General features: G+C 39.9%; 1 protein-coding gene across 4 annotated transcripts; it reads left to right on the top strand.

The window, feature by feature from the left end:
- Window positions 1–1,345: 1,345 nt before the first annotated feature.
- Window positions 1,346–11,198, top strand: c22h6orf136 (chromosome 22 C6orf136 homolog). Of its 4 annotated transcripts, none has more exons than XM_026155568.2 (7): window positions 1,346–1,607; window positions 3,136–3,352; window positions 6,380–7,024; window positions 9,671–9,759; window positions 9,860–10,060; window positions 10,437–10,506; window positions 10,902–11,198. In XM_026155568.2, exons 2-7 carry the CDS (start codon window positions 3,254–3,256, stop codon window positions 11,043–11,045), a joined length of 1,248 nt encoding a protein of 415 aa, XP_026011353.1. In that variant the 5' UTR covers window positions 1,346–1,607; window positions 3,136–3,253; the 3' UTR covers window positions 11,046–11,198. The 4 variants fall into 4 exon arrangements, with proteins under 4 accessions (XP_026011353.1, XP_026011354.1, XP_080152427.1 ...); XM_026155569.2 differs by having other exon boundaries at window positions 1,456–1,607; window positions 3,133–3,352; XM_080296301.1 differs by lacking the exon at window positions 3,136–3,352 and having other exon boundaries at window positions 1,470–1,607.
- The last annotated feature ends 771 nt before the right edge of the window (window positions 11,199–11,969 follow it).

The raw sequence follows: 11,969 nt of genomic DNA, 5'->3' as shown, positions 1-11,969 counted from the left end.
CCTTGTCTTACTGAAATATACTGTGACTGACACTGAAGTATCCAAAATCTGTAAAAGTTCAGACATTTGTGATATGTTTGCCTTTTATAATAAAACTGTACACCTATTAGACCTAAAAAGCTCCCCTGACTGTCAGGTAGCCATCATCAGTAAAGGCTGATATTAGATTCAATTATAAACGCTGACAATGGGAACATCAAAGCTGAGGTTTTCTATCTTTAACAGTTTTTATCCATTGATAGCAGAAATAATGGAGTTCTTTATTATTATTATTGGAATTATAAAAAAATTAAATGGGCAAAAACTTTTTTAATTATTATTATTGTTGTTGTTGTTGTTGTTATTATCATCATCATCATAAAAAGGCTTGAGGACAGATCCACGCTGGAGTCTGGAGGTAACTGACATCACAGTGTCTGATCTCTTCCTCCAGATTTTTTCACTTTCTGTCACCTACCTCTGGTCCCTCTCAGATTACAGCTCAATAATTAGATTTAAATTCAAATGTAAAATTAGGATTCATATTAGTGAATCATAGGAATCATACAACATATTAGTGTTGGCAATGGCTTTCTTTCTCTGCTCGGGGATGCTCTTAATTTAGAGGTGACTGAACTAAGTCTGATCAGCTAAAATCAAAACTCCCAAACATCCAGCCAGCTGTTCTGTTATTCTGGTTAGATCTTAGCTGATCTAAGAGTTATTCAGAGTTTATTTTTAAACTCAGAATTTGATGAACATGTTTTCTGGAATAAGGCCTTGTCCTCTACTGTCCTGTGAACCTGTTCAGGGACTCCTGGTATCAAGCGGCCACCAACACACATATATGTAGAACTGAGGTCTTGTTGTTGGTCTTGTTCCTTTTTTTTTTTTTTTTTTTTTGAAAAAAACAACAACAAAAAAAACAAACTACTTTTCCTGGGTTTATTGGAGAGCAGTAAACCAGCTTAAATGAGCATTACCTCCACCTACTGGACTGGAGTCTTGACAGGAAAAGTCGAGCAAAGCCTTCTGCGACAATGTATTGCTGCCATTTATTAAGAAATGTTTAGTTAAAACACATTTTTTTACGTCATAAATGTCTTTTGAATGTGAGCTTCCACTTAGATGATGGGAGGAATGCTGTGTAGCAAAACTATTATACAAGCCACTGTGTCACATATAATGATAAAGAGATTTTAACAATTTAAAAAATGAAATATAACTATAGTTATATGTTTTACAGTTATAAATATAACTGTAAAAATACTGATATCGATTTTAAGAGCGGGTGTACTCGCGGCCTTCTACCAGTGCTTTCTACAGTCATACATTTTTTTAGATTCAGAAACTAAAACGTCACATGATGTGGAAGCTACTTGTGTTTTAAACACTTTTTTATAAGTCAGAGAGAAAAACAAACCACAAACAAGAGGAATTTTCTTTAGTTAACGCGACTGAAAGTGTAGACGCTACACGTGACATTTTTTATGCCGCATTGTTTGATCGTTTGTGGCGCTTTGAGCCAGTGGCCGTTTTTCCAATAGACCTGAAAGCAGCATCACGACTGGCTGCGTGAGGTGTGTTTGGCCGGGCAAGGACACTTACAGGGTTGGAATGACATTTGTGTAAGTTACCAGCGGAATGTTACTAGTTTGTTAATTGATTCTGCGGCGACTGTTGTACACAATCTAACCGGAGACTTACAACATTTGGACGGACCAGGGACTTCGTCTGGAAAAGATAACATGAGGCTCTTTTCCAAACCGGTGGCTAGCTCATTGCTAGCTGTTGACTAGTTAGCATTGAAAGCTAACTGCTATTATTTGACTGTCACTGCATGTAACCAGCACTAGCTGAAATCTCCGAGTTAATATCAGCGTTGTAGGGATACATATATGGTTTATGTTGCGATAGTTTCGGAGAAAATCCGGATGTGACCATACAGGGATGTCTGACAAGTTAAAACGCAGCTGTGCCCCATTTAACCTCCGGAGAATATAAAAAAATGTAAACATTCATTTTTCCAAGTTATTTAAAACAACAATTTGTACTGCAGTAATTGGATTGTGTGACAGTCTAAAACAAAATAGTCCTGAAATTTTTAGCAATGCTGTTTTTAAACTTTTTTGTTAAATGCTATAACCCAATAATTTCCTTTTACGAGTTATGACCTAAGAAGCGTCCACTCAAAAGCCGCTGTCAGCTGGAAGATATGCAACTGACAACTGAACTTAAAGGAGCGGTTGAGACTGCTCTGTTCATTTTGGCTGTAGTGCATTTGAAGTTGTAAGGAAGAGGCCCGTGTTCACGTGTTTCACTGGATGCCAGCTGTCACCATGGAGTTTCTGATTATAAACGTGAGGTGTGCTTCAGGTCCCGTGCTCCTGGCAGTCCGAGAGAACCTTCAGTTGAATGCCTGAACTGTAGCATTTGTGTTATCTTGCTGCACAAACACCACAAGATTTATTATCACACAAAATCTTCCTAATACATGCAAATGTCGGAGCTTACATAAAATTATTGATTTAACAAAGCATATTTGTTTTTAAGATGAATCATGTGACCAGTAAAACGTTACAGAGTGATTGCCTGATTTGTAAAAGCCAAATGAGGTGCTGCAGCAAAAGCTGAGACGAATCCTCTGCCAGTGTCCTCTGCACTCCCTGCTGTACTGATGCAGCTTTTTGGAATAACTAGTGTGTGGTGCAGTGCTAACTGTCAGAGAAGCTGCAGGACCTAGCCAAGCATTCAGGAGCTGGTGGTGCCAAAAACAGAGCTATAAGACTTGCATCTGTTAGGTGGACAAAATATCATTCAGCCGTTTTTTAGAAAAGAAGGTGCAGCACAGCTTTTGTATTTATTAAGCTCTTATTGCACCAGACTGAACAAAATGTTAGCCAATATTAACTTTTTAGCAAATATATCATATCAGTGTAGTCAGTTGATTAAAAAAATCATTTGGTTATCAGACACTGATAATGTTTCACGTTTCGGGTACGAATTACAGTGAAAACATAGAAAACTGCCTTTGCATTTTTTGCTTGATAATCAACTAATCATTTTGTCAGCAGGTTAATATCTCTGTTGTAATAATGTCATGTAGCCGTGTGAACAGCTAACTCGATCTATTCTCTCTTCTGTGGTCTCAAGTAGATGAGGTAGAGGGCCTCTGGAGTAGTTGGGAATCTTCCAGTCGTAAAGTCTTTGTGCTGTTGTCTGTGCTGTGGGTGATGGTCATCGGGTGACCGGGGTTGCCCTGACCCTGTGGTGAATGTCTGTGAGCAGAGGAGGCGTGGCCTTCTGGGTGGGTTGTATCCGCAGCCACGGGAGAAGGCAGCCCATCCAAAAATGGAGCTGGAGTGTCAGACAGGTAATTTACTGGATTTCTTGTTATGCATCAGTTGACAAATACTCCAGTATTCCAGTTATTTTAGGCTGTTAATAGTTTGTTTTACTTAGACCTGTACTACAAAACAATTGAACATACCTAGAAAAGCATGTGTGAAAATTTCATTCAAGGTCCACAAATACAAATAGGTTCCCTGTGAAACATTTTTTTAATTACTTAAGGTCCAAGAGAAATCTTCTGGAAATGGTATTTTACAGGAATTTGATTGTTCAGTAGGCAGTGATTTCATACCTGCTGATCTCAAGTCTCCAGCATAACTATTTCTGGAGCAGGTAAACTCTGCAGCATAAACCGATGGACCTCGGTAAGAAGTAAAACATCTTCATGCTACTAAAACCCAGGATTAACCCTGAAGCTACCTCGATGAGCCCAAGTCCTGTTTTGTAGTACAGTCCTCTGAACTGTGTGTTAATTTAGATGTAAACAGACATAGATGAAAGTGAAAAGGGGCGTGACCCCATGACCTTAAACTGAATAAGTAGTTAAGAAGGTGGAATTTAGTACTCAGTATCCTGAAAATAATGCTATCAATGAATGCCGATCCCGTCTGTCTGTTTTTTAAAGAGATTTCTTTGCATTAACTGGTTGACAAAGTTCACAGTTGGACCTGTAGCTTTATGGTTGCTGTCAATTTTCACTGTTAAATTCAATTTAGTTTATGTATAGCACTAAATCATAATATGATGCAGACCTGCAGATCATTTTTGCTGCATAGAGTTTTTTTTAATAGGTTTTTAACTAACCTATAGAAACAACGTGAGTTCTAATAAGAGTATATTTTTGGGCAGAGATGCAGCTGTTCTCTGTTCTAGAACAGGTATGTGTTCAGCTTTCATCGTTGTCTGTCCAGGTAAAAAGCAAACTCAATGTTGGACATGGAAAAGGCTGATTGCAGGCTTCACATACTTCTGTCACAAAGAAGTCTTACTTCTTGGACACCCTTCAAGAGTTATACTTGAATTAGTGGGAACCAGCTAGGCTAGCTCCAACACTTAGGTTATTAAGTCTTCACACAACTTTTTATGTCAATGTTTAGCAGCGTAGGAACGTACAAAGTAAACAATCACATCCTCCCCAGGATGAATTGCATTCCGTTTACATTTTATTACTACAAAAGGTTGTATTATGACAGATGAGTCACGGTGAACTCACTAGGGTAAAGTGCAAAAAAAATGGCAACCAGAAAGTAAAACGTCATGATCAGTCACTGCACAAAGGTTGTAAAACTTATTATAAAACAGGTGCTGCTCATCAGTTGCTTGACACTGAGCTGATGGGAAAGTGAGATGTGCTGAATAAAGCTGACAGGCAGATGTGTCCAGTCAGGCACAGCGAGACGCTGCAGTGGAGGAAATAATGGTCTGATCTGAATTTCTCATTTTCTCACTTACAAACAGAGATGGGCGTTGCTGTAATCTGATTACTTTTTTCAAGTAACAAGTAAAGTAAGGGATTACTATTGCAAAAACGGTAATTAGATTTCCCGTAGGAACGCTGCGTTACTAAAACCGTGATTTTTTTGCGAGAATGTCTCATGACAGTGACGTAAGCGAGTGCGCCGTTGGTGACAACAGCTGTGTGCAGATCAACAATGGTTCATATATCGAGTGTGGGAGAGAGTATGAGCGTGCAGCGTTTAAAGCGTGGAAGTACTGACCTTACTTTGAGTTTGACTCCATAAAAAGTGACACAAACATTAGTGTCCGCTGTGCGTGGGAAGAAAACTTCTTTTTACAGCGAAAAAACCCCCTAAACTTCCAAACAAGCACCGAGTAGCTACGACGTAATGGGAAACTCACAGAGAAACTCGCGGATTCTTCCACTGACCGCGGCACACCTGCACCAGGGTAAACCTCCGCCTGCCCCACTCCTGCTTTACAGGTGAAAATAGAGCAACAGGACCGCTGAGTCTTTGACTTTATTTATGTTCTGCTGTGTTTTACTTGCATCTATTTGAAAGACTGAGTGTAAACACAAAAAATATTTTATTTTATGTGCTGGAATGTGCAGAAAATAGGTTTAAATGTTAAACTAATTTCTTCCAGTCAGAGAATGTTGCATATAATTAAATTTTTGCTTGATGCATAAAGTTAAAAGATTAAAACTAATAAAACAAGTTAAAAAAAGAGACTTTTCCATTTGATTACATTTTGTATGATGGATTATGTAGAAAAAGTAGAATTGGGCTGAAAGATCTATCGCTTTATCACCTCTTCAGGTTGTAAATCGTGTTTTTAAAAAGTAACTAAGTAACTAAGTAATTAATTACTTTTGAAAATAAGTAATCAGTAAAGTAACGGGATTACTTTTTTGGGGAAGTAATCAGTAATTAGTTACTGATTACTTTTTCAAGTAACTTGACCAACACTGCTTACAAAGAAGTGAACAGTCTCTACTTTTTAGAGACAAAACATGGGCCACCAGGAATCCAGGAAAACTACATTAATAACAGTTAATAAAGGGTATAAACTGATTTACATGTCACAGAGAGAAATAAGTATTCGATTGGCTCTGTGCTCATGTGACACACATTTCAATCAATCAGTTACAGATTCATTCATTATGTGTATAAAGCTATGCTTTATACACATAATGCTAATTTACACCATGGAGCCCTACTCTAAGCAGGTATTATACATAAATCCAATATATGACAGCTTTTTAAAGTTTTTGGAGCTTGTTTAGCTCCATGTTTAGGGTGGCTGTGGCTCACAAGCTAGAGCAGGTCATCTACTTATCAGAAGGTTGGTGGTTGAATTCCTGCTGCTCCAGTCTGCATGTCAAATGTCCTTGGGCAAGATACTAATCCCAATTTGCTCTCCAATCCAGAATAAATGTGTGTAAGTAAAAATGGAAAAACCAAGGATATACTGAGAGATTAAACTGTTTACAATCTAATCTAACTCAAAATCTCAGACCGCTATTAAAATGAAATATCACGTTCTATATGCTTACAATAATAACACCAAGTCCTTGTTGCTTCTTTAGGTGGTGGATTGCCAGACCCGCCCCCTGAGCAGTGCAGCATGGGCCCTGGCCCCACCCAACAGCCTGAGATATCAGAACTTTAGGCAGCCGGTGCTGTCTAACCCAATACATCATGCGAGCCAGCCTCAAATGCTGCGCTACGGCGAGGAGGATTGGGAGGACTCTCTCAGTGTTTGTGTGCTGGTGCGACAGGGCGAGTCACATGGCCTCCACACCCTTCTGGAGATCCCTCTGTTTGGTCACAACAAAATGGGAAGGCCCCTCACGTCTTCAGAGTTCTTGTTTCCACTGACCACAGTGGATGGTAGCAGAGAGGATGACATTAACGTAGTGACCTTCAAACGTAGCGACACTGATGCTGTAAAGAGAGAACACGGCTGCTTCAGAAGCCTGTTTGAAACTGAGGGATGTCCTGCACCATTCATGTCTGGCTCCAAGTTTTACTGCTTTCATTGCCCTGGCACACACTTGGTGCCTAACAGTGTGCTAAAATACAGCCAGGACAGCGGACTTGACAAGAAGGCGGTGGAGCTGCCCTCTGTATCGCTGTGTAGCCATACAGGCAGAGCAGAGGGGGAGCATATTGAGAGCGACAGGGAAGGAGAGGAAAAACTGGCCCTGGTGTATGAAAGGCTGAGGATAGAGGTAAGAACCACTACAGTATGATAGCTGTCATTGGTTATGTTGACAGCTGTATCTGACTCAACGCTTGCCTGGCAATCAGTCTCTTCCTGAAATATAAACAGACACATTTAAATAGTCTCATACTCTTATTGACTATTCAAAGCATTTAGTACTACAGTCTGTACTGACTGTTTAATACACATATATAACTTGGACTGTACACTTGAGGCTTGAGGTATATAAGTTAATCCAACTTGTGCACTGAAATACAGATTATTTTGCATTCTCTTTGTGATAAAGCGTATGGCTTACGAATGATTAATTAATTAATTATTGTCAGTAACTTTAGGTTACTTGCATAACCCCAGCAGCATGAGTGAAATGGTCACTATGATTCGCTTCCCGGTGTAATCCTCAGAAGCACTGATCTCATTCTGCCTGTCAAACTGCACAAAGTGAGGGGTGTGGACCAGCTTCCTGCTGCTGCACAAATGTCCTGGACTGATAACCCCAGGATGCTGCTCCCTCCTGCATCCAACACCACTGTTAAATCTCTAGGGGGTGTCTGGTCTCCCTGGAGACGGGGAGGAGCCTTTCATAAAATGGCACATCAAGGGGTACTGTTTTGTCCCCAGACCCTTTACCCTGTCAGTCAGATCCTGTAAGAATAATAAAATCACACCAACACCAGACACAGAACGTGTCCCTTATTGTTACACCGTTTGTCAACCACCTCCAGTTACATTTACAGTCGAGGCAGCAAGTGGAGGACGCCCCAAGCATTTTCAATAGCGTTAAAGTTACATGTTGCAGGGACGGTAACACAGATGCCCTGAAAAACAAACCTCTTATCTCCTGGGAGTGGGATAGAGATGAAAAATATGCATCCTTCTGGCTAATTGATGTAAACCAGTAGCTCCCCGGCCCCCCAAACTGGTAACCAAAAAATATCTGCAGTGATAGCTGCTTTACTCTGTTCACAGAGCACTACATACATAGTTTTTTTCTGACAGCAAGTGAATTTTCTCCTGAAGAATGCAAATCGAGTCTACATCTCTACAGAGAATGCATTTTTCCAGGAAATTAGGGGGAGTGACAGTAAACTGAAGCCGGGAGCCCTGTTATATTGTTTTTAGCAACTAGTCTGAAGTTGTGAGTGTTGGCCATCTCTATCTGTAGAGAGAGAAAAGTGTCAGTCTCCTGTGTTTAAGGCGTCCTGTGAGTCCCCAAAACTTGTGTCGTGGGCCCATCTAGTGGCAGGTTGTGACAGCTGGTTAACAAAGTACATGTGCAGGGCACTAAACACTTTACAGCATCCCAAACAGTAGATTCTGTTCAACTGTATTCAGTGGGAGAAATGTTTCGTCACTCATCCAAGTGACTGAAAAAGCTACGTCCAGATGAACAGATTCAACTTTTTGGGATGATTGGACATGCATGAAGACTTTACAGCATCCTTTGTAGCCTCCTCTCAAGACAGTAATGGCACTCAGCAGTTTACCTGTGTGTGCATTTAATAATATATCCTTGAACACACTCCACCATAGGTCTAGATGTGACAGTGGGGCACGCTTTATTCAATAGGAACAAAATTGTGTGCTTGTGTGACTTAGAGGAACAACCTGTTGTCTCTTTCCCCTTGTGTGGTCCAAAGGACATAACAAGCAGTGACAGCGAGTTGTATCTCAAGGCAGTGTAACAATAGTGTAAAATTAATTAATGACAACTACAATACTCGTTTGTACTTTTGTTTACAGATCAGAAATATCATCAAATCATCACAAAATAATTTTTCATCTTATAAATGCATCTCATGCAGTATTTAGAAATGTAGCTGTTTGTTCATAATAAAGTCTTATCACTATTATCCTGCTACACCTCAACAGTGACAATACTGCAAACCAAGAAATTCTATTTTAAAACCACTGCAAATGTAGCAGCTATCCACATGATAGGATTTACTCAGCTTCAGGTAAAATGTTTTATTCATTTTTGCACAAAACCACCATAAAAAGTATGATGACTTTACACAATCATTGAAAAGTAAATTTGCTCCAAGGACAGGTTTTTGGGACAGCCTGTTACCATAAAATCCATTACAATGTTGATATTTTACATTTGTATACAAATGTTTTGATGATGAAAACAAATCAAGTATCTTCATTTTTCCATGATCAGATCGGACATGTTTACCTGAAATTTACAATTTCGGATCACATGGTGAATAATCGGCTTTGCAATTTAACACCACCAGGATCATTTGAACACACTTTTGTGTTTTTGTTTTGTTTTTTAATGTTTGAAGAATTAAGACATTTTATAATTGTTTCCATAGCACGAAAGGGCAAATGAATAACAAAAAACAAACACAAGAACGCACATTTTCTGATATCAGATGGAGTACAGGGGACACGGATATGAAAAAACTCTTTTTTTTTAGGGGGGGGCGCAGCAGCAGCAGCTTTACTTGCCACTGCTGTGAGCATTGAAACAACTCTATACGCTTCACCTTCTTCATTTTCCTCACAAACTGCAGCCTGCTTATTGTAAAACCAAACTCTGTTTTTAGACTTAAACGAATAGAATTGGAGAATATCTTGTTGAAGTGTTTGTCTTTAACATCAGCACCTAAACTTTGAAACTGATCTTCATCTGTTTGTTTTGCAGCTTCCAAGATTCTTTATGACAAACCACGACTACTCCATGTACTCAAACGATGTGGAATTCATCAACGGCCTCATAAATATCAAGACCAGGTGAATGTGCTTGTCTAGCGTGATGGTGATGCGTTATAAGAAACTCTTATCCTTTGACCAAACTCTTGATAAGTGTGTCTGACTGCGTGTGTTGGTGTAGAGGCCGTGTGATGTACCGGCTCACGCTCTCGCTGTGGCGCCTGCTGTGTCTGTGCTACTACGCTGAAGCTCGACTGGATGTACTGAAGCTTACCAAACACATAGAGGACGGGACCATTAAGGCTCGCTGGAGGATCAGAGGGCTTCCTTTCCACTCTCTGCTGCTGCGCTTCTATCGCAAAGACAAATCGCACCTGTACAGGTAACAGCACATCCAGAACTGGGTGCACGGGAGTTAGAAGGTTAAGTGGATTTGGCGATTTCTGTCTCAGTGTGTTATTTTAAAGCTCCCAAAAATGTAATGAAGTAATCTTTCCATAAAATAGATTACTGTTCTGATATACTCGCCTTTTGGTGTTACGTATATAATTAACGTTTCCTTGTTTTTGAATTGAGTGTTTTTGGAAAGAGGAAACAGATTTTCAGACAGGTTGCAATGTCCGCTATAAACACTATCATGTTTGTAAGATTAAAAACATTAAGACTCATGAATAACTGATTCTTCCGTTCACACTTGTACATAAAAATGGGTGCATATTTTGTCCAACCTTAATCCAAATGTCATCTCTTACACATAGGTCCTATGATGCGTTCTCTACATTCTACATGGGACATGATGGATTTATTCACTGTCACAAAGTTGAGAAGGTAAGGAAGCTAACAGCTTTTTGCCAGAGCACCCACAGCAAAACGCCTTCAGTGCTATAGAATAACTACTCCCAACGATTGTCTGCCAGATTGAGAAAGATTTCTTGTTGGGTGCAGTTTTCCCAGCACCACTGCTGATAAACTTTCTGACCAGGCAACAAGTACTTCTTTTAACCCGCTTTAACCTTAGTGTGCTTTAAAACACACCAGCGTCTTCAGCCTCTCATCACTGTCAGTATTGGCATAGATCGAGAACATAGACAGGCGGTCAGTTAAAGACGTTCATCAGCATGAATGTTGGATAGAAAGCAGTGAAAGGTCAGATTAACATGATGATAGTGAGACCTGCTGTGATATGTGTGGATATGTTATATTTGTTGTTCTCTTTCCTGCAGGTGATGCCAGCTCAGCCCCCCGTCCTGCCCAGAGTAACTTCCCTCTTGACCGGGGTTCTGGTGGCACTGGGAGTGCAGGAACACCGACCTGCTCTCAATTTGTTACCCCTGCTTCTGTCATCACTGCGACAGAGCAGAAACTGACCCAGAACAAGCATTAGTGGAAAACCAGTGTCTCTATAGCCATGTGACCCTGAAAAGCTAAAGTGGTCTTCACATAGGAACACATGAAAACTGAAAGTTATGCTTGCTGTTCAAAAATATTCTTGTCCCTGAATTAAAACAACATCAAGTCTTTCTTCTGCTTCTCCTTTTCTAATGCTAGATCAGGGAATTGTTCAGATATTTATACCACCAAAAAAGTCAATCAGCTTTTTACTCTGAGTATTGAAGTGGTCAACAGTGCAGATGTTTGTTGACAGCAGAGCAGCAGGAATAAGAACATATTTTGTCACTCTGAGTAACAGAGTCTGAAATACTACTGGCGGCTGCTGTACCACACCTTTCATATGGTGCACTTTTGTGTAAATGTAACCTTTGAGATTTTTATACTATATACGTATGTATTGAAATCTGCTTTTTGGATCATTAATCCAACTAGCTGCCCGTTCAGTTGTGGTAACCGGCTTGTTGGCATATTTGAATGAGTGGCACAACAATCTTAAACAGTTAAGAGAGCTGCCTTTTTGGATCAGCACAAGTTTGACTTCGCTATAAATGATTTGTCTACAAAGGTTTTCGGTCATTAACAGTGGATTGTGTCTGCTTGCCTCTATGCAGCAAGTCTAGGAGATGTAGGAATAAAATGATACACATACACACATATACTGTTATTTCACATGTTAGGAATTGGAGCTAGAAAGCAGAAGAGGGAGAAGACCTTGAGCTCACTACAGAGTGAGCATCAGATTTGGGCTTCTTACTGTTAAACAGGATGTTACAACTCAATTAATGGTGAATTAAAAAATTGCAAAAAGGAACTAGAGATGCTGTTACTGGTGGAGCTCAGATTAGCTACACCACCTCCTTTGGTGACCATGCACCTAGTCAGCACTCTGGATGAATGAT

Source organism: Astatotilapia calliptera, chromosome 22 (assembly GCF_964374335.1).
Source record: "Astatotilapia calliptera chromosome 22, fAstCal68.1, whole genome shotgun sequence".
NCBI classification, from domain to species: Eukaryota; Metazoa; Chordata; class Actinopteri; order Cichliformes; family Cichlidae; genus Astatotilapia; species Astatotilapia calliptera.
The sequence above is the reverse complement of the archived record's forward strand: the minus strand, read 5'-3'. Positions and strand labels throughout refer to the sequence as shown.